Below are 23639 nucleotides of genomic sequence, written 5' to 3' on the forward strand. Positions count from 1 at the left end.
CAATAAAACGATTTATGTTGAAATTATTATTAAATGAAACTACACTCGGCTTCACATAAATTTAGTCAATTATTTAGTCAATTTCATCAAGCCAATACATCTAACCCAAACAATCAATATATATATATATATATATATATATATATATATATATATGTTTCCCTTGGTTTCTGAGTTTTAACGACAGGCATATTGTACATTTACTTTTCTAAATAAAACTAATTAATCCTAATTAAAACTCAGAAACCAAGGGATTTATTTGGTGTGGTAGCCTTCAATCCCCCATCAATGAAGAAGGTTTCCGTTTTTACCTGAAGGACGTGCTTTTGAAGATATAAGGGCTGAAGAAATTTCTAGAACATTCGAGAGTATTTGAGGGCATTCTAGAATGTCCCCAAACATTCTGGAATGTTCGGGAATACTTTGGAACGTTCGGGAACATCCTGGAACATCCCAGATCATAATTAACTAAAAACGGGATAACGGGCCTTTTCATGATAAACTTTTAGTAAATTCTAAATCACGACAAAACATTGGTATTTCTAAATAGTATAAAACAAAGCCACTATCCGCGTCTGTCTGTTTGTGCGCTTAGTTCTACTAAACTATGCAACGGAGTTTGATACGGTTTTAGCTATCAGTTAGAGAATTTCTTCCGGAAGAATACATGAATATCATATTTATTGAAAGTACATAAAAGTCGACCAACGCCGTGCACATGTCAACTAGTCTTGATGTAAATTTAAATTACATTTAACGATCTCTTATTAGACAATAGATTCATTTCATAAACTATACAAATTTAGACGTTAAAAAAATGTTGAACATATATTCTTTATAGGTGCCACAACTTGTGTCATCTTCGTGGATTGTAAAAGGAGTAGTTTAAGTCAAATGTACGTCATTCGCTATCCGAATGTTGAAGAGGACACACGTGAATAATTAGCGCTAGAAAACAACCCCTTAAAATGGACACCACTGCTGACGAAGCCGCTCAAGTGGTGGCACTACTGCAATCAGGGATGTTGTTCGGCAACTAAACTTAATCGGTTTTGCCATTCGACGGTTTTCCAACGGTTTCAGGAGACTGGTGGCTTCATCCGAAAGAGACGATCACTTTAACATTTTGCAATAAGTGCTATTCTTGAGACGCCGAGTGTGCTTGCTTATGTGGCGTAACTGTTACGTTCAGTTTTCATTAGTGACCTGTCTCGGTTATTTTTCCACATTGGGATATGCAGAAACCTCTACATCACCTGGTGGATACTACAATTAACCCCAGTCTTGCGGAATTTTCCGTTTCGATGCAATTAAAACATTAGCAATGAATTAACCGTATAATTTTATGTTCAAATCACATTACGCGATGCTATATTTTATAAGTTGATATTCCTAACGAGATTTTTCTGAATGGAAACCTTAATGGTTGCGATAGTCAGTAAAATATTGAAATAGGTAGTAAAGATATAGTCTTGGCGGCGGATGCGCCTGCCCTACTTGTTAAGTTATATACTGGTTATGTTACTGGATACTGGTCAAGGAAGACCATTTGACCTCTCCAGCAGGGCTTTCACGACCCAATCGCCATGTACCGCAGTGGAAGATAGATTCAAGAAGAAGAATAGATTCATACGTCCGTCACTCCTGGACCCACTGAACCCCAGATTCCTACCCACCCCTCATACTTATTCCTTCCCTAAAATTCCTCTTCTTTCTTACCTTGAAAATACCCTCCACACAGCATCCCCATGAAGACATAGGCCCTGAGGGAAATTATTTTTGCCTCCTGTGTAAAATTACTGTAAAAAGAAGACCATGGATTTTTAGTCAGGTAGGTAGGTACCAGTGGAGTGTTTTTCTCTATAACCAAATAACTGAGTCGCGTAGGTAGGTACCAGTAGTGTGCTTTTCTCTATGACAAAAGTGTCTAGTTGTAAAGTTTAGGTATGAATAATACCTTGAATATTTTAAAATAGCAATTTAATTACCACTTTCCAATGATTGTTGACTAAATGAGTGCACAAGTTCCTGAAAAATATTTTAAATTAAATTTGTCATATTTTTAACTGTTAATTTTTCTTACAGCTTTTATGGACAGTACGTCACTTTTAATTGCTGTAATAGTTAGCGGTTGTTTTTTTGTGTTTGAGGCAGACCCCCATCCAATTTTTTAAAAGTGATTCATCATCATCATAATTAAAATTTTTACTTCTGTCTAATAATAATTTTATTGGGAATTTTACGATCGTTTCAAAAGAGGAATTGGGAATCTACCTCAGTGACATAAATGCAAAGATGCGTTATGTTCGTACTAATCGAGCAACAAATATAACACATTCCAGTTTCTAGATGCAAAGCGAAATAATGTAATGCATAAGAAAAGAATAGCATATATAAATATGTGTGAATAGATGAAATATCTACATATAACAGCCTGCCTAGCATGTAACGGAACGCATTAGAAAGGGATAGCTATTCAAAGAAAATGTGTGTACGGGTGACACAGCTATATTATTATGAACGCCCGTTTCTGTATGCGACGGCCCACTAACGGGCGAACATGTAACAAAAATCCATCTAAATAATTGTATTTATTGAAATGATGCGTGATTTTTGAGCGCATACGAATGGAAAGAAATTTCATCAGATTTGGTTTTTGCTCGAGAATGATTTGTGCACCACTCAAAAGCATAGGAAGGCATTTTTTGTTAAAAAGAGCCTAGAGCCACGTGTTCGTGGCAGCTGGTGACAGCTTGTCTGACCGATGAACTTATGTGCAATACTAAACGCAGAAAATCTCTAATATATCCACTGGTTCAATGAAACCACGCAAATTGTATCAGTAACCTATCTTCTCTTTTAATTCATCTAAGGTCTACCGATAGAAACTATAAATTTTAACCACACAAAGAATTACAACTCTCAGAAAGAAGAATTATTTCCGACTTGACAATGCTTTTAATTTTTTTTAATGGAACAACAGGCAGCCCTGATTTACTGAGTCTAATCAACTCCAACTTACCAACTAAAGCTATTCGATCAAAAAATTATTTTTGTTTGCAACAAAAATATCAGGACTGAGTCATTTAGATACTCGCTTGTACTATATATTGCAGGCAATACTTTAGCAGAAATTGTAGATGTGTTCAACTGCAAATCAACTGCTCGGAATATAGTTACAAGAAGGCTATAATACCTCAATAACCTCGCATGGATTTCTTCACAACTGTTCCACTAAACTATAATGACCGTTTAAGGACTATTCCCCAGTAGTTTCATGCCTCATGTCTTGTACACGAGAGGGAGAAATTCGCCCAGTGTCCAGTGTCCAGTGACCAACCCTCGCTACGTGCAGCCTTCCACGCCTCTCCGCGGCCAGCATACAGATACGGGTCCGCTCATAACGCAGACAACAATTCCATTGACGAACAACACGACAAGACCGACATAGGTCATTTGTAAATTAAATTAGTCAACGAAATACTTTTGGCGAATCAGCATTCAATGGGGGGCGTGGGTCATAATTTAGATATTTTTGAATAGCGCATTGCAGCGCGGAGCAGGTGGAAGTGCTATCTGCTTGTTAAACAGGCAGCGAGCACGGAGAGATTTCTTATTCAGCGCGGGTGTCATATTTCTAGGAAATATTTCCATCTAACGGGAGGTTTGGCAGTTTGTTTTTACCGTCCAATTCGCATGCGTTGGCTCGCGGCGGGACAATAGATAACGTAATTGAAATGTCGGCAGGTAAATAATTTAAATCAGTGCCCATTGTGTTAGCTAATTGATGGTCTGGATTTATGATAATTACCACATATCTACAAGTGCCCGCTAACTACCAGAAATACTAATAGTAAATGAGAAGTTATCCGATAACGAGGAACGTGTGCTGAATTTGTCGTCTAATTGTTTATGTTGAAATTCCATCATGAAATCTTTGCTCAATGGCAAACACGGAAAACTAAAAATAAGTCATAACATTATTTTGGTGTAATTTTAAGAAGGAGAAAATGATCCTGTTTCATCTTGCATACAACAATAATTATACGTACCTACTTAAATTGTTCAGCAAAGTTAGATACGTAGATTAAACAAAATATACAAACAATTACATTACATTCCTAAAGCTCAAAAGCTTGCCTGCTAGAAACTTAAGGCTGTAGGTATGTTTTGCCTTCTCAGATACCGCAGGACGAGTACCATGTTGCAGCCCTCATAAGAGCCCGGTAGCAGGTTTAATGGAGAAAATAGACTACTCCAAAAATATCTTTATCATGAATCTTGCGAGAGTCCAGACTCCAGCATCACAACACACTGGAGAAAGTTGTTGGCCCGCCAATCTAATGCCAAACCGCTTTTTGTTGTTGTTCTTATAATTGTATGTTATTGTATTATTGTTGTACGTTTTATAGGATTTGTAGAATTGCTCGAACCTCCCCACATTCAGCAATAAACTCGTTATTATTATTAAAAATGTAGGGTTAAGCTAAGCTAAGATAGCTTAAGGTTATAAGCTATTTAAGGAAGTATTATGTTGGTATTGAATACTTCAAAACCCAACCACGAAGGAAAGAATACACATTTCTATGTATGTAACAGACACATATTACCACCCGAAGATTTACAAACCAAATACATAAATACCCGACACAGTTTAATTGGGGAACAATTTATTGACATAAAATAAAAAAAAATAAAATACTTTAAAAATAATTTATTCAGGTAAAAACTAACAAGGTTCTCATTCATATTTTTACAGGGCAATAATTTTGGAATAAGGATACACTCAGTAGGTACTAATTTACACTCAGTAGGTACTAATTTACAAAAGTTGTACATTTCATTTGTGGCACTTAGGGATATATTATTATCTCTACCCTAAAATACACCAATTAGGCTTTTTAATCAACAAAACACAACATTTTGATAATTGGGATTCACAAAAAAATCATACGATACAACTTTTAGAATTCAAAGAAAATTATGTACACTCGTATTTTTGTAAAATTAAAAAAAAGAAGTACGAAATACGATCTTTTGAAGTTTGGTTAAATATTTTTTTTTATTACAATTGCTTGTGACAACGGTTTCGCCTTGGTTGATTGTCGGGTACCGCCAACATTTAGAGATTAATAAAACATATGTATACAAGAAAAGTCATAGTCATTTGAGATTTCCACGGCCAAAATAATTTTAGTGATTTATTTTTGGGGTATTATCGATACCGCGCTGCCTCCTTCGTTAGCCAACCTTTAAATACTTACGTCATTACACGTCTGCCCTGATGATGGACGCTGTAATGCTGTAAGAAGAAGGTAGCGCAACACGGCATAATATCCCAAAAATAAATCTCAATTATATTGGTGGTAAGTTGTTGTATATTAGGTATGTATTAACTAATCACCTTTGTTTTAAAGATAAATACGTCGGACAACAAAAATTAAACAGATCAGATTGAAAGAGCTGTCAAGCGGAATTATAATAAATAACAGGATCATAGCAAAACACTATTTTTTAAATAATTAAAAATTGATTTCCACAAAAACAAAAAATAATTTAAAAAAAATAGTGAACAAATATATATTTTTTATTCTGAATACTTTCCATGATGAATACTGGTCCCAGAGAGAGGTCGTACGTGACGTCACAGTTCCAGAATCTTCTGTTTTTTTTTTGTTTTTACACAAGAGAGAGGGAGAGGGAAGAGGACGATCAACAATGACGTACGTACGAGCTCTCTCTGAGACAACTTTAAAAGTTTAGAGTAAGTACGATATTTTTCTCGCGATTTGACACATCGACCTATCGAAGCAATGCGTCTTGTTTAAAATACTTAGTCAATCTCATTGTACGTATACACTTGCGAACCGAGTAACGAATTATGGGAAAGGAACGAAGCATCTGCAAGCGGCGTTACGCGCCATTTGGTTGCTTACTTCTTTTCCCATAAGTTGAGGATCAGGGAATCTATTCCAGAGTCTCTACCACGAATTACTCGCTATGCGCCATCTACGAACGAAAATCTCTACGACTTTTGTCATAAGTTCTATATTTATACATTCTTGAGTGTCGCACGGTTGAAGAGATGACTGTGTTGGCAACCCTGTGAATATTGTCTATGTTTCTGATTTGTGTGAGGTTTCTATGGAGTTAATTTGAAATGTCAAAAACAAACCGTTGCCGCGTCGTTCTGTAAACGTTTTTATTTGCTACCGCACTTTTTCTGAAATGAATGGCGGTGGTGGATACATATCGAAATGCCAGAAAAATCTTTTAATAGAGCTGGTTGGTGCAGACGCAGAGTTGATGTCTGGCAAATCTGCGCGCGGGAAACGATTTTTTTTTGTATAAGGCAATTCACCAGGATGCAATGAGATTTTGACAGTTTTGCCGATCTCTACTGCTTCGACCCACTCGTTGTTTAAGTTGAATGAATTTTGACGTATGGCGTGTAGTATGTACTTTCGGTGAGACTCAAGAATAACAAACTCTACCAGTGTATGTACTTTCAGCGGAAATTGCGAGCGATCGAGACTGGGGAATAGATACCCAGCTCGACAGTTTGGCTCGCGTATGTGTACGCAGCATCAGAGATCCACCAATCGAGTGATTAATTATACCTACCACTATACCACCTTACTCCAGACCTACAAACACACTGTGTAGTCTCACTACTAAAGATTTCATAAATTTAAAAGTTTTAATAATTTCAAGTAAGTAGTCAAATATTTACGCGAACCTTTGTAACATTATAGAATCACACATTAAATTATATTGTAAATTTTAATAGCTTGTTAAATTATTAATAATAATAACTATAAATATCGAAAAAATTCTTAGAAACAAAAAGTTTAACAAATCTACAATATTTACAAATATTAAAAAATGTCTTTTCTAAAAAACAGAAATCCGGTTTATAACTCCTTACAATGGGTTAAACCAAAATATAATAGATAGTACGAACTTCAACTAATTCTGATGAATGCAGAAAATAATACCAAATACAGTTCGCTTCCGAAAATAACATCAAAATCCATCACAACAGGTAAATAGCATTGATTTGTCTCCAAATATCTATCCCGAGAAGCATACGGACACAACTCTAAAACACGAAATGTTATATTTTGATGAATAATTGAAAAAATACAATATTTCTGTTTTGGATTTGCATCCGTATACTTCTCGGGTACATACCATTCAAACGATAATATTGTTCCTGTAGATATTCCCACGCTGTGACATTACGCTCTATGATTAGATGTTAACAAATTGAACCGTACAACAGCCTAAACGTGGATAATGTAGCAAAAAATCAGATAATAATTTCAATTTTAGAATAGTTATCACTTATTACTTATTTGTCAATTGGACAAGGTACAGTGGAAATAATGCGTAGTCCAATGAAAAGGCCTTAATTTTACTAAACAATTTGTAAAACTCTGCATAATACAAAATTAATAATGGATAAAAAGTTTAAAGCGAATGACAGATTTTGGAATGATTGCGAGGGTAGTAAGTCATGAAAGAAATGCTGCACATTTTACAAAACAAACAAAGGAATTAATTACATTGATAAAATTGTTTTAGTGGTTTGGACAACAAAAGTGCGTTCAATTACATCTTATTATTTGGTGTAATCAACACAATATTAATTAAAATTATTAATTAAGATACACACTATAAACATGTCTACGTAAATGTATTGGTGGTATTAAATATCATAAATTAAGTCATGATTGATTAATCATGTTAGCTAAAAATACAAGAATAATACTCAAATACTCACTGGAGTGTAGATTACCTTAGGGAGATGAAGTTAATTAATTGAATTGTGCCCTTTCCGAATTATGAATAGTAAACGAAATTAATTAATATCAAATTGATTTTTCCAAAAAAAAATTTTTTTTTAATAATACACAAGGAATGTATTAGGACATAGATAACTATGTATCTATTTAAAATACCACAAATAAAAAAAACAAAAATTCATAAAGCATACGTTTTCCACTTGGTTACTACGATTGTTGACATTGTCACCCTCCTTTACTTGAAATAAATTACCAGCATAGTGTATTTGAAATATAAAATCATAGCATTTGAAACTATTACAGTTAATTTGCAATATTTAGGTAAACAACATAATTAACATTTTTAATTATTACCAACAATATCAATCTGTGTACAATTTCATACATACAGGGTGTTTTATGGGACGTACTTGACTATCTTTAACCTGACATTATTTGGAGTAAATAAAATTTTGGTCTCTGGTGACTTTTTTCATATTTCTTTTTCAACAAAATATATATAAAATCAGAAGTAATTGGACAAGTAGAGTCGATGTGAGGGGTTGGGTGGTTACCCTGCGCAGTAAACAGTAATTTTGTTAATTAAAAAAAAAGTTTTAGAAAGAGAGAGGAGAGAAAAATTAGTCAAGTAAGTCCCTTAACACCCTGTATTACTGTTTATCACAAACACAAGCTTCAACTGGTTATAAATAATTTTCATGAAGATAATTTAACTATTATTAAATTTATACTTCTGTTCCATTATTTAATTCAGTCACTTTTCTTCGAGAAAAAATGCATGTAAATGCAACTGAAAAACGGTTCAAATGCCAATATAATATTGGCGCGTAATATAATATCCGGATTTTCACAGAAAACGGAAATAAAACTTATTTATTATGTTTCTAGAGCTGCTTTTAACCGTTTTGAGTAATTTTAGGAAGATATATATAAATTTTTTTTTTTATAAATAACGCACAAATTGCCTATTCCTAAATACGGGAAAAACAATTAATTTTAATTTCAAAAGCTTATTAGTTAATACATTTTAAATTACCAGAGTACCAAATGGGATATCGTTAACAAAACAAAAACAAAAAATAACAGAAATAATTTGACAAAAATTATCAGTTTTCTGGTCTGAATTCACCCCGTGTATGTGTGCAAAGCGTTAAAATGCATTTTTTCAACTACAAACAAATTCACTAACCAAAAGTCACAAATCTTTACAAATATCACTTTTCATACCCCAAGCCTGCTTTCAAAAAGGCCTCTAATAACACACGTATTTACGTAAATGCCAACATTTCATCTATACTTCGTTCTAAAGGGTTTCTTCATTACACCAATAATCCAATAACACATTCAATCATATAAAACTACTTAAGTTTATTTAAAATTTTAATTTAAAGTGTGAAAAATTATTATTTTTGCTCACGATTACTTATACAATACACACGAGGAACAGCTTGAAATAAAAAATTGATATGAAAGATTCGTGTTGTAAAGATATGTGCTATTCAACATGGTAATAAACTAGTTTCGCGTAATTCTAAATCAAGGTTCACGTCAGTTAAAAAATGAAAACCAAGCCTTTCAGCAAACGTTGTATTATATTTAAAAAAATCGGATTACAAAGTTACAGGTACCATCGTCTTGTTTTAAAAGTTATGTATACGTTCTACATTTTCTGGTGTCTCACAAATAGAGGTTAAATATCATTATGTTAGGAACGTATAATATGTTAATATTTTGATAATACGCAAGGGTGTAGATATTCAAATACATTACAACCGAGATCTCTGTTATTAAAATTAAAGCACTCTAACAAAAACCTCTCCATCCACATATCTTACTTATTGAAAATAAATGATCATTTCAGAAATGCTTTTATATTTTACAATTACATAACGTTACGATTAAATTGTTTCTGCCTTTGGTAGTATGGTATCGGCTAGGTTTTTTTGTAGTCAAAGCCCTTAATTTATGAAATCAAAATTCAAACTAAAAATATATTTATTTAAGCAAATCACTGCTTATATTATATGTATACGAATACAGTTACGACTTATAACTTCATTCGGCAATTGTATTTGTTACAATAATAAATAAAATACAGTACAATTGAGTTCCTAAAGTAACATAAAATAATAAAAAAATAAAGTCCAGGCAAGTCTAGCCTCATTGCACAGTAGCTTAAACATAGAATTTATTGTACTAATTATTGTGATTTTCTAAAAATATATTTCTAATTAAAAGAATCTTGCTAACTTACAATTTAAAGTCTACATATTATGTAGATTAACCAACACAGAAACTGAAGGTACATATACAATATTTATTTATTTTTTATCAAAGATTTCTTCCCAGTAGATGTAAAATTGTCGTGACATGAAATATTTAAAAGGTAAATTTAAATATTAGTAAAAAAATAGCTTAATAGGTCACGATACCATTGTGAGGTTCTGGTATGGGCTGGTCACGTGGAAAGAATGTTATCAAAAGTTATGACTAAGATTCGTAGAAGATATAATATTAACCCTGAAATCTAAGAGATATTAAATTGTTACGTAGAAATTTATTGAAATCACATTTTAGAAAGTAATTCGCTTTAGAAAGTAATTCGACTTTACTATAGAGGTCTCAAATGGACATAGTTCAAGGTATTTGTCAGATTCATAAAAATATTATATCTACGTGAACTTTCATATGCAACAAAAAATTAAACTATTTAAGGGTTAATTTTATCACCACGCACTTATCAGATAATATACGACACACCAAGTTTTCTGTTCGAAAAATCGGAACACTTTTGAAAAGTGATTGAAAAAAACTATCCTATCCTGGTTAAAGTAGTTTTGTGTTTAACTTTCCATGACTTTTCAAAAGTTTTTAGATTTACCCTCATCACTTTCCATGACTTTATATGACTTTTCAAAAGTGTTCAGATATATCCGGTAACTCTTCTAAACAAATACATATCACTGGTGAGAGATGGAAAATAATTGCAAAAAATAAATTAAATATTATGTATACGTACCTTCTGTTGCATTGGGCCTACCTATCAATTAAATTATTTTTTATAGTTTATTAATAATTAAAAATAAAATTTTAAAGGATCAAAATAATAAATAAACAAATAACTATTAGCTAAGGAATTAGCTAGGTCGAGATAAGTGCATTTTCAGGTCAGTTCGTCTGCAAGCAATACTTTTTATGTCCAAATGCTTTAGGTCTCAAAATCGTAACATAAATAGATATTTTAGCATAAGAACAGGAAACCTCAACTTCCGACATATGAAGCTGCGTCGAGTTAATTGCGCAAAACGCCGCGTATGCGTAACCTTAGTCGAATAATGTCAGATATATAAGATTGCGTAGGCGATTTACTCGAGCTATTGGTAAAACGTACAGGAAAAAGTTTAACAGAGAATATTAAATAAGGAGTTTTCCGCTAACCAAGCTACTGAAGATACTGGGGTTCAAAATCCGGTCGCGGCTAAAAACCTTTTTTTACAATATCGTTTAAATAATATGATTAATTATTTAACACCGAAATTTGAATAATATTCCAATAAGATTAATTTCTAAAAATACTAATTTCAGTTGTGTGTTTATGTGTCTGTCTGTAACTCCGGTTCAATGAACTCTAAAACTCGAATTTGCTTCGAAGTTAAGTGTCATCATTTTCAAAATTGGATGTGTTTGTTTGGAGAATAAAGCGATGAAGTACCACACGGAGAAAAATGAGTATTGATAATTTATTAGAATCTCTTCTATTATTATTGGTTATCCGGTTAAAAACGCGATTGCAGGCCGTTTCTTGAAAAACTTAGTAAATTAGTAAATCCAGTTTTTCTTGGTAGTATATAATGACGAAATGCGAAAAAAACTCGAGTTCCGACATCGTGACAACACATTAGTATTTTACTAAAAAAATCAATTCATTCGTTAAGGGCCTGCAATCCCGTTATTAGCCGGATTACGAATAATTTGAAGAGATTCTTAATAAATTAGAAATATTCAGTAATTTTTCTCTGTGTACACATAATATGATATTTTTAGAAAATTTTATTTTAAATTCCATTTTCAAAATTGAAACTGATTTGTGGAGAATTCCGACTTCAAACAAAATCACGATTTTTTAACTGTTAAGATTCGAAGTATTTTAAGTAGGTATTTATAAACTAATACGAATTCAAAACATTGTGTAGATATTATTGTCAATAAAGCTGAAATTGAGACAGAAGGATTTGGACATAATGTCTTTGAACGAACATGCCTGGGGCAACATAAAAATAACAATCACTTACTAAGCTACCATAGGATTGGATCAAATTGTCATAGAAGTGTAGTAGGTATCAATGGAGTGAAATCTCGCAGTAGCCGGTGTGGGCGGCAGGTGCCAGTGGCGCAGCAGAGAGGGCACGGGGTTACCCGAGCCCCACGTCTAGGCACATCATCACCACGAAGCCAATGATGCAGCCCCAGGTAGCCAGTTTGGAGTTTCCCCTGAAGAAGAAAAACATTATTAGAACAAAATAATTAATTCATTTTTATTGTAGTAACTTTTGAAGGTTATGTAATAATATATCATCGAAGAAGAAGATAACACAAATAATCTAAATGAAACAGAACAAGCCACAGACAAAAATGACATTAAAAAAAGGTTCCGATTGCCGAGTGGTTACAGACGTTGTCCCCGTAAAACAGAGATCTTGGGTTCGATTCCCAACGGAGACCGTAACCTTTTTATTTAAATTTTCTGTGTCTTGTTATGTTTCATATTTCGTTTAGACTTATTAGTATTATCTTCTTCAATTAAACAAAAACTAACTATGAGTGAAATAAACAGTTCGGATAGATGTTGTTTCTCTTCTCCCTGCTGCTTTTTGAAAGGGAGGTTTAAAATAGTTGAATCCTATAGAGGATAATAAAAAATAAACAAAAGAAGTAACTATTAGAAATGGCCTGAAGGTCAATCAATTATTTTTACGGAAGTCATTCAACTTTCGACATGAAAATCGTTAAAATTTGTCAGCACCTTGCGCAATTATAGAGGCGAGATACCGTACAGTGTGTGGTCTAGAATCAGCCAATCAGGGGACAGCAAATCAAACACTCTCTTATCATTTCCGGGTTATAAAGTTCATCTGGAATATTATATTTATTTCACTACACCACTATAAAAGTAGAATTACATCAATAGCAAAATAGGTAACTTCATCACTAGAATATTAAGAAACATTTTTCGTTGAATTATTTTCGTAAATAAACCATGTACCTATACACGGTAACTGGAAACTTGTAGGACAAGAGGAAAACAAAAGCTCAATTAAAAAAAAAACTATAAAATCAACTCGTAGATATAGCTTGTACCTACTAAGAGTTTTGGACACCGTGATGTATGTACATAGTTTGAGTCGTTTTTAAACATTTATCGACTAAAAAAGTGGACAGTAGAGATTCTTGAAAAAAAACTCTAATTTAAAAGGAATATACTCATATATATATTTACAGGGTGTTAAGGGTCGGATTTGATTACTTAACCAGTGATTCATGACGTTATTTGGAGTAAAAAATGTAAATGAAATTTTGAACTCGGGTGACTTTTTAATATATTTTTTTAAATGAACGAAAATATTTTTTTCCACTGGTCACACAGCCGAGTCAATCGCTCAACCCTTTATCACGACCCTAACTGTCAAATACTTACTGATTTAAGTTTCAACTGGTTAACTGGTTAGAGCAAGTCAATTATGTCCCTTAACACCATGTACATAGAACAAAAATATTGGATTTTTTTTCACACAATCATCTTCGTCAGACTTGGTTGTAGCACACAAAAAATCTCATATACAATTTTAAATTTAGAAAACATCATCGTTCAAAAAAAAAAAATTAAAAAAATTATTTTCACATCAAATCCAAATATATTATAGGGAATAATTCTTTATAAACACAAAAACTGCGGCATTTATTTTTACTAGGGAGATATTTTCAATTTTTATGGATATTTCAGGCGAGTAATTAATGCTTATAATAATTTGTTATGCTTTGGGTGTAAGGAGAATTTAAGACATGGAAGTGAGTGGTAGAAGTCGAGGACGCCCGTAAACTTTTTTTATAATTATAATTCTTTACAATAATATTATTTCCACCTTAAAAATGCACCGAGTTTTCCGGTACACTAGAATACATAACCTCAAAAGCTTACTCCATACTTTTATTTCACAAAGGAAAGTAATCGACGGAATCGCATTATCATATGAGCAATTTAATTAGGCGACATTGAATGTTTTTCACATAATTGAGAATAATAAAACGAGCCCGTGACCCACACTGGGCTGACCAACGCTATCCGTGACGTCCGTGGGATGCTGATTCTGGCTATAACGGCGTAATATCGCAACGGATGTATCCATTTCCCGGTGCAAAGGACACTACTTGACCACATTATATATATACAGAAATTATAACATTCAAGTGCGTAATTGAACTGTAATTAATTATGTGGGTTTACACAATTTACTCATTATAATGAGAATCGCCTTAAAGAAAAATTACCTTCATTTTATTTTTTTGGAATAACTTTATTAGTAAAACCTCAAATTGTAATATTTAATTAATGAAGACAATATTAGGATACCTAAACGAATATTTGAAAGATAAAAATCCAATAAAAATGTGCGGTGAGAAAAATGAACACAATGTTGGTAGTTCTTATTCGAAACGCGGTACATGTGCAAGTTTTGCAATGTGCCCCTGCATAAAGGAAAGTGTTTCGAAAGCTCTCACACATTGAAGCACTATTAAGTTATAGTTTTTTTTATATGTATTGAAAATTTCTAAATAATATTGTAATTTTGTATGAATACATTTCTATATGTTATTTCGATTGTGAAATACTGTTTTTTCTATGATTCACAAGAAAGTAGAAAGTTTTTGTTCAAAAAAGGAATTATAAATACATTGGTAAGTAAATAAATAGAGAGATCTTTTTAAAGTAAAACACTGAAAGTTTCATAGAAAAAATATCAAATAGATCATAAGATATGAATATTTTGCGGAAAGTCTAATTTTGGCGCCAAAATTTAAAAAAACACCCGCGCTTCGCCCCCAATTTGGCGGTAAAATGCTCGACCATATAGTGTTAACAGCAAACGATGGACTCGTTATTCCCAGATATCTAATTAAATAATACGGTCAAAGAACCTTAGAATGCAATGCCCTTTAAATTTACCAAATTCATTCTTACCAAAATCAATAGAAAAAATTGTGAACTAGTTTTCAGATGCATGCTGAAAAAATGATTACATAAAAAATACTGTTTGTACTGAGTTTTCACTGTACTTCGTAATTTTTCTGATTCTTTGTTTTTTATTAACTATATATTATTTAGTTATCATATGTCCTTGATTCAAAATAATAATGAAATTAAATATTTTTATTGAGGGATCAGTAGGATTTATAGGTCCAGTTAGAAGTTTTAACGAGCCGAACCCTCTGATATAAATATCTGGAGTCGGTGAATTATATTCCCATTCGATCTCTGGTGGTTGGACGTGATGTTCTTGTATTATTTTGTATTTATTATGCTTACATAATGCACTTGCATAATGTTGATTGACTAGATGATCATTTGTGGAAAAGTGTGTGGAAGGTTTTAGTTTTTCCTGTGGGGAAGATTTAACCCGCACATATATACCGAAAAAGAATTCTTAGAAGACATCATTGAACAAAACAACGACATCAAAATGATATGTGAAAAATACCAAGACAAAGAAATATTACAAGTTAAGGCCATCATTACAAAAAAAAACTAACAGCAAAAACTTAATACTACAAACAAATCCCGAAATGAGACTACATCTTATTAATAATAAAAAAATTCATCTAGGATTCATGAGAATCTATGTAGAAGACTGCAATCCTCTTACCCAATGTTTCCACTGTCAAAGATTTGGACACACAGCACAAAAATGCTACAATAGAATGAATAAACCAACATGCAAGCACTGTTCAGAAGATCATCCCATCTCCGAGTGTAAATCCCTGGAACTGCCACCCAAATGCGCTAACTGCAACTCAGCTAACAAGAAGAAAGAAATAAACTCCTTGAACAGTAAAATGAATGAAGTAGACCACCGAACAAACAGCGAAACATGTAAGTTCCGATCTTACATGCTTAAATTAGCCAAAGAAAGAATTAACTACGACATTGAATAAAAATCTTATAAATAATTTTGTATAATACAACCGAAAATGCATTAAATGGATGATTTCTTAAGTAACGAATTAGAGTTAAATATTAAAATTCAAGAATATGAATGTATATGTACCGATTCGTGTAGCAAAATTATTTCTAAAAACATCAATGATATTATCATCATTTGGTAATGTTGTTGATATATTTAGAGATTCCGTAGCAGTGCTCAAACGAAATCTACATAAACACTTTGCTGAAATGTATGACTTCTCCACTCCATAGTAAAAAACCCATTTTTTAGCTTCTGTTTTTTCACTCTTTTCTTTTATGACTTTTTAACTTTAATATATATGTTTTACAAATTAATATTGTAATTTAAATAACAATTCGAATATGATTTTAAGTCCCTATAAATGCTGATTAATTTCAATCCATTTATTTTTCTAAGTAAGTAAAAAAAGAAAAAAAAAAAACTGTTCTCCATAATGGTATTCTGTATTATTTGTAAAACATTTATGTACTACAGATATAATAACTATTTTATTTATATTTATTTATATATGTACGTAAACTTTTCAATGTCACATAGTTAATGTAATAACACTAATAACAATGTATGTAAAAGCCCAATGGGCGTTTAAATAAATAAATAAATAAATAAATAATTATTATGCACATAAACATCCGTAGCGTTCAAAAAAATTTAGATGAATTAATTCTAAAAATAAATAATTTAATTAAAAAACCGGACTTTATAGGGTTATCCGAAACATTTACGAACGCTGAGTCACCGTCTTATAACTTACCTGAGTACAACTATATTTCTACCAAAGTAGACATCAATAAAAATTCCGGAATAATAATATTTGCAAGCAATAAATTTAGTATTGTTAACATAATAGAACATCCAATACACTTAGTATACTGCATCGAAGTACATTTCAAACTCGGCAAATCCATATACCATCTAATAGCTATCTATAGAACGCATGGCTCGAGTATTATTACATTTATTAATGACCTCAAATACATATTATTAAAATTAAAAAATAAACTTTGCTTCGTTGTAGGAGATTTTAACGTTAATATTAATGAAAAAATAGAAAATAATAACAAAAATGAATACATCAATTGTATGACTGAACAAAATTTTATATCTTGCATAAATAAAAATACTAGGGAAATAAAAGAACATACTCCATCTTGTTTAGACCACATTTGGACAAATGTAAACATTAAAGATCTTCACAAAATAAAATCAATTGTTTGGAAAACTAACATAACTGATCATCACTCATGCTTACTTCTGTATAATAATAATATTAAACATAAAAAACATAATTTAATAACCAAAAAATCAACAATAGATATGACTATTCTCTCTGAAAAATTAAAAAAGGAAGATTGGAATAATGTTTTAAACAGTGATGATACTGAAATTTGTTCGACTAACTTCGAAAATATTATGTCACAACACATTAAAAATTCGACAACTGAGATAACAACACACATAAAATCAAAATTAAGATGTTTAAAACCTTGGATTACCAAAGGACTTATTATATCTATCAGAAATAAAGAAAAACTTTACAAAATAACTTTAAAAAATCCCCAAGATGAAAAAGCATATATTTTCTATAAAAAATATAAAAATAAATTAACATCTTATATTAAAAAAAGTAAAGAAGAGTATTTTAAAAATAAAATATTATCTTCAGAAAATAACCATAAACAAATGTGGAAAACTGTTAATTTCGCCATAGAAAATTAAAAAAAAACACAAAACATTAAGTACATTGAACATGATAAAAAAATTATAGATGCCAATATACAGCCTAAACAATGTGCAAACATATTTAATTCCTTCTTTGCAAATGTTGGGAAAAATCTTGCGAAAAATATTCATAAACCTTCAAACCAAGAAAACCATAAAAATAAAAATATACAGAAACGTAATATACTTTCAATTTTTGAAACAACAACAGAATGTGAAATCTCGAAAATAATAGAAAATATGAAAGGAGGTTCGTCCCCCGGTTTTGATTCTATTACGACACACATGTTAAAAACTATGAAACCTCACTTAATAAAACCTATCACTCATTTAATAAACTTAAGTTTAACAAATGGAATTTTTCCAATGAACTACAAAACCACAATAATCTCACCTATTTACAAATCTGGAGATCCACATCAAGCAACGAATTATCGCCCAATATGTCTTATTTCTAATATAGGAAAGATCTTTGAAAAAATAGTAAAAAAACAATTGGTAAATTTTCTAGATAATAATAAAATATTACACAAAAACCAGTTTGGCTTTATAAAATCACTCAGCACACAAGATGCTATTGCTAACGTAACTTCATACATTTACGAATCATTAGATAAAGGTAAAAAATGTGCGGGTATATTTATTGACCTTAGAAAGGCATTCGATAGCATATCCCATGAGATGCTATTAAAAAAATTGAATAATATCGGCATAAAAGGCAACGCGATTAAATGGATCACCGACTGCTTAAAAAACCGTCCTCAAGTAGTAAAAATCAATGGTGTTAATAGTGATCAAGAGATTACAAGCTTTGGAATCCCCCAAGGTACAGTGCTTGGACCAATTCTATTTACTATATATGAAAACGATATTTTTTTTCAACCTTTACACGGTCAAATTACGTCATACGCAGATGATACAGTATTAATAATAAGTGATAAGACTTGGGAACATGTAGAATTAAAGGCCACAGAAGACATCAACACGCTCAAGAATTTTTTCGACACTAATTTACTGTCACTTAATAATGAAAAGACATTTGTAATTCCATTTGCAATCCATACAAATGATACTCCTAAAAATTTTAACATTGTCATACATAATAATACTAAAATTCACAGCCAAAACTATTGCAAATCAAACTGTTCAGTACTAAAAACAACAAATAAAATTAAATATCTAGGAGTAATTATTGATAAAAATCTGAAATGGAAGGAACAAATATGTCAAGTAGTAAACAAAATTAGAAAATTAATATATATATTTTTAAGAATTAGAAACTTTCTGTCGATAAAAAATCTATATTTAATTTACTATGCCTTAGTTCAATCCACTTTACAATACGCTATTATTAGTTGGGGAACCGCATATAAATGTAACCTTCTTCCAATTGAAATTATACAAAGAACAATTATTAAAATTATATTAAAAAAATCCTTTGACTACCCAACAGAACGCCTGTTTGAAGAATTTCAAGTACCTACATTTAAAGACCTATATATTAAAAACTCATTAATCCAAATTATAAAAGAAAAAGATAAATATCAATTTTTAAATGAAAGCAGAACGCGACTTATGTTATGTTTTTCTATGCCCAAAACTAAATATGTCTTTTGCACAACATCATTATACTTACCAGGGAAGAACTTTTTTCAATCGTCTACCAGAAGAAATCAGAAGCATTAATGATAAAACCCGAATACTGCTCTCTGTCAAAAGACACTTTAAAAATATTCTGAAAAAAAAACTACTGTCATTTAATTAATCTCACAAATATCCTTAGTTTTCCATAACTTCCTTTCTTTTTTAAATTTAATAAATTAATATATTATCCATCACTACTATCAACAAAAATACTACAGCAAACATACATTTATGTAAAAAGAATTATTTAAGTACTAACTAACAACAACATTTATGTACACTCCCCTTCCATACACAAGCAAATGCTTTCAATGGAAGAGTAGTAAAAAAATACAAGATGTAAAATTAATTATGTACCATGTAAACTTATTATTAAAAATAAAAAATAATTACAAAAAAAAAAATATATATAGACGCGAAAAAAAACTAAATAAAAAGTATAAAGTAGATTGTTAATAAGAACCCGTTTTGAAACTGCGATCTTGCAGTTTAACCCGCACTTCATAGTAATTATGTAAAATCAAAAAATAAATAAATACATAATATATCATTTTACTTTGACAATTACGCTGTATTTTTACATATTGCCAGTACTTATGTGAACGGCTGTCAAATTTCAAGGATGTAGAGCGACACAGGAATTCCCTATTGAGATGAGAGGCTTGTGCTTTATTGTAATGTACCATCTTGTTTAATAAATAAATAAAAATATTTGAATAGGAAAATAATAAGACGAAGAAGGCATGACAATGCTTATTAGAGACGTACATATTATATGATAGCAACAAACACAGACGCCAAAAGGTGTCAAATAATTCAATATTAAATAAATAATAATAATCAAAATTATGAATGAAATACAATGTATTAATTAAACGAATCTGTCACGAGTCACGAGTAGTCCAACTGGGCGGGAGATGGGTGGGGGTTGGGGGGAGAAGGGGCCGTATCAGTCGTCGACCCCGATAACCCCTTTACACGCACACACACGGCTGCGCGTCTGCACTTCTCAATGGAAACAAAGAATGAATCGGCCAGTCTGTAAGTGTGTGCGTGCGTTCATTCATATCGGCTTCATTAATGATTTAGATTTCATCATTACGAATGTTATCATAATTAGGTATAAAAGACAAATAAATAGAAATAATAATAAGATAATATTATAAATTAAAGCAATTTGTATGTTACTTGGATATGAGCTTTTTTAAAGGTTTATCTTTCATATAAACAGTAATAATATTATTTAATTTATTAAAAAAGTTCAGCCATGTAATTATTATTACTACACGTGCCAGCTGTCTCGCTTTCTAAAGACATTATCAAACTGTGGTGAAGCCACTTACAGATGATGTATACATAGAGATGGCAAAATTTAGCATTAATTTTCAGATTTTTTAGCATTAACAATTGGAAATATTGCGTTTCATAGCATTTTGAGGCATAATTTAGCGTTTTGTAGCAAAATAGAAAAAAATGTATTTCGTGAATGTTTTTAGCGCATATTTTAAGTATTTTTGGTAAAATATATGTTTAACCTTCATTTGCAAGTATTTCCATGTGAAAGATTATAAATAATTATTTTTAATATTAAATTAATAAGGAAGGAAACTGTAAGTACTGGTCGAACACAAACACAAAAAATGCAGATTGCGATTAAGATCAATAGGCGTAATTTATTTCGCACAAATTGTGTAATGTCAAAAAGCTATTTTAGCCTACAGTACAAAAATATTAAATATTTACACATAAAATAGTAACAGAATTATAAAAAATCGTAGGAAAGGCTTCCAAAAATTAAATAAAGTAGGCATAATACTTTTCCCTGCACATTCACATGAAACTACCTTCCTTATGCATTTTTCTCAATTATTCTTTAGTTGTACAGGACTAAATATTACTGTATCAGCTTCTCCAATTTGTATGGTTCTTTGACTTACGAAATACGCTATATTCTCGGAAAGTGTTTAAATTCAGCGTACAGTATAAATTAAAAATATTAAATATTTACACATAGAATAGTAACAAAATTGTAAAAAGAGGTAGGACAGGCTTCCAAAAATGAAATAAAGTAGGCATATTTGAAATACAGGTAAATACAAAAAAACAATGGAAATGGCACTTTACTGATTGAATGATAGAATTGCGTACGTTTCAATAGTGGACTCCTTCATTCTCGTACGCCTGTCAGTCAATACCCGGTATTTTCGGAAAATTCGCGCCTATTTCGCTAAATAGAATAATTTAGCTGAAATACGGCCAAAATCACGTTTTTCGCGTTAATTCGCGAAATAGAAATCACTGGAAACACTTTCAAATGCCTTGAAACGCAAAGAAAACTTATAAATGCCCTATTTTCGAACCATAAATATTTTTTCGCGTTTTTAGTTAAAACGAAATTTTGCCATCTCTGTGTAAACATATATAAAAAATGTTAAATCGTTTGTTTAAAATCTTAAATCTCTGAAAGTTTTTCACTGATTGCTTTGAAATTTTGACACAACTTTGCATTCTAATACGCGTGTGTTTTTATCTTAATATATAAAAAATCATGTGTCACTGTGTTCGTACACGCTAATCTCCGAAACCGCCAAACCGATTTTAGTGAAATTTTGTGAATGTGTATGGTTGGTTCCAGCTTGAAATATAGGATAGTTTTAGACCCATAGGTGGCTCTTTGTCGAGATTTTTGTTCAGAATTCTCATCCAAAAATACATACAACCAAACATTTTAATCTCCCTACCTATGTAAGCGGTCTGGCTGAAGCACAACGTCTTATGTTATAAAATGCATTTCAAATGGTTGAGTTAAATTCTAACTGGTTTCTAATCTTAATATTTAAAAATTCATCCTGCTTATGTTTGTGCTCGCAAAACTCTAAGGACGGGTTGTTTCGGAGAATTTGAACAATTCATCACATTTCAACGTTCATTTTCGGGTTCTGTGAAAGACTTATTCAAGTTCTGTTTTTATATCATTGTAGGCTAGTTGCTTGACAAAACTGAAATAAAAACAGAACTTAAAAAACTCTTTCACAGAACTTGAAAATGAACGTTGAAATGTGATGAATTGTTCAGATTCTCCGAAACAACCCGTCCTAAAAGAAGTAGATATTGCTGAAAAATTCAAAGTTTGTTATTATTAGTGCCAAGAATGTTTAGAGATGTATACATGGTAGAAGAATTCGGGGACGCCCGAGGAATACTTAACGCAATATCTCTGCACCGTAATGAGATACGGAGTGGAATTAAAGTCGATGTAATGCAATGAGATACGGAGTGGAATTAAAGTCGATGTAATGTAATGAGATACGGAGTGGAATTAAAGTCGATGAAATGTAATGAGATACGGAGTGGAATTAAAGTCGATGAAATGCAATGAGTTACGGAGTGGAATTAAAGTCGATGTAATGCAATGAGATACGGAGTGGAATTAAAGTCGATGAAATGTAATGAGATACGGAGTGGAATTAAAGTCGATGAAATGCAATGAGTTACGGAGTGGAATTAAAGTCGATGTAATGCAATGAGATACGGAGTGGAATTAAAGTCGATGAAATGTAATGTTTGAACAGTAACTTTGAGCAATGCAGTAGTGAATGGAAGAAGAAGTCGGATGAGCCTGAGAAAGACATTAGCAATAGCGAAGCATTGCAGGGGATCTACTGGTGTACCTATATTATATGGATGTCACCTGTGACAGGTGAAAGCCTGATTTTTTTAAAAAGAGTGCCACCTGTTGGACGTAAAAGCAACAAGCGCTATTGTTTCTCTATCTGCACAGACAGACTGAGCCACATCAACGCGTGTCGCGTAAGTACTTATAATGAAAAACAAATTGTTTTTATTTTTATTACCAATGTCCTTATTGATTTCCGTGTAAAATGTCAAAAATTATTAATGGTTATAATTACCCTTTAAAGTTTCCCCACTTAATGTATTGATTAAATTTGACTAAAGGTCGTTGAAGTAAGGCGTTTCCAAATGAATAATTTGGATGACTCTAGGGTTTCTTTTTCCCTGCATAATTATAATGCTAACTTGTATTTTTGTGTTCTATAATCATTAAACTAGGATATGATTTGAGATTTTCACGAGCAATAGTATAATAACCGTGATTATATTTGGGTTACTGTGCCTTGTTGCGTTTTCCCATTTCATTAGCCAAGTTCTCGGACATCCTAACAGTGTCATCAAAGGCGGTTAAATAGCACAGGACAGGGAGGCA

General features: G+C 31.6%; 1 protein-coding gene across 1 annotated transcript in view; it reads right to left on the reverse strand.

Annotated features, from left to right (window-relative positions):
• Nucleotides 1-5700: 5700 nt before the first annotated feature.
• Nucleotides 5701-23639, reverse strand: part of Zip48C (Zinc/iron regulated transporter-related protein 48C) — a 231494-nt gene continuing 213555 nt past the window's right edge. The window contains exon 7 of the mRNA XM_089633448.1: nucleotides 5701-12299. Coding sequence (XP_089489574.1) covers nucleotides 12221-12299 — 79 coding nt within the window. The 3' untranslated portion in view covers nucleotides 5701-12220. The remainder of the gene's footprint in view (nucleotides 12300-23639) is intronic.

Source organism: Hesperophylax consimilis, chromosome 7 (genome assembly GCF_061612785.1).
Source record: "Hesperophylax consimilis isolate HC1 chromosome 7, BYU_Hcon_1.0, whole genome shotgun sequence".
Taxonomy (NCBI): Eukaryota; Metazoa; Arthropoda; class Insecta; order Trichoptera; family Limnephilidae; genus Hesperophylax; species Hesperophylax consimilis.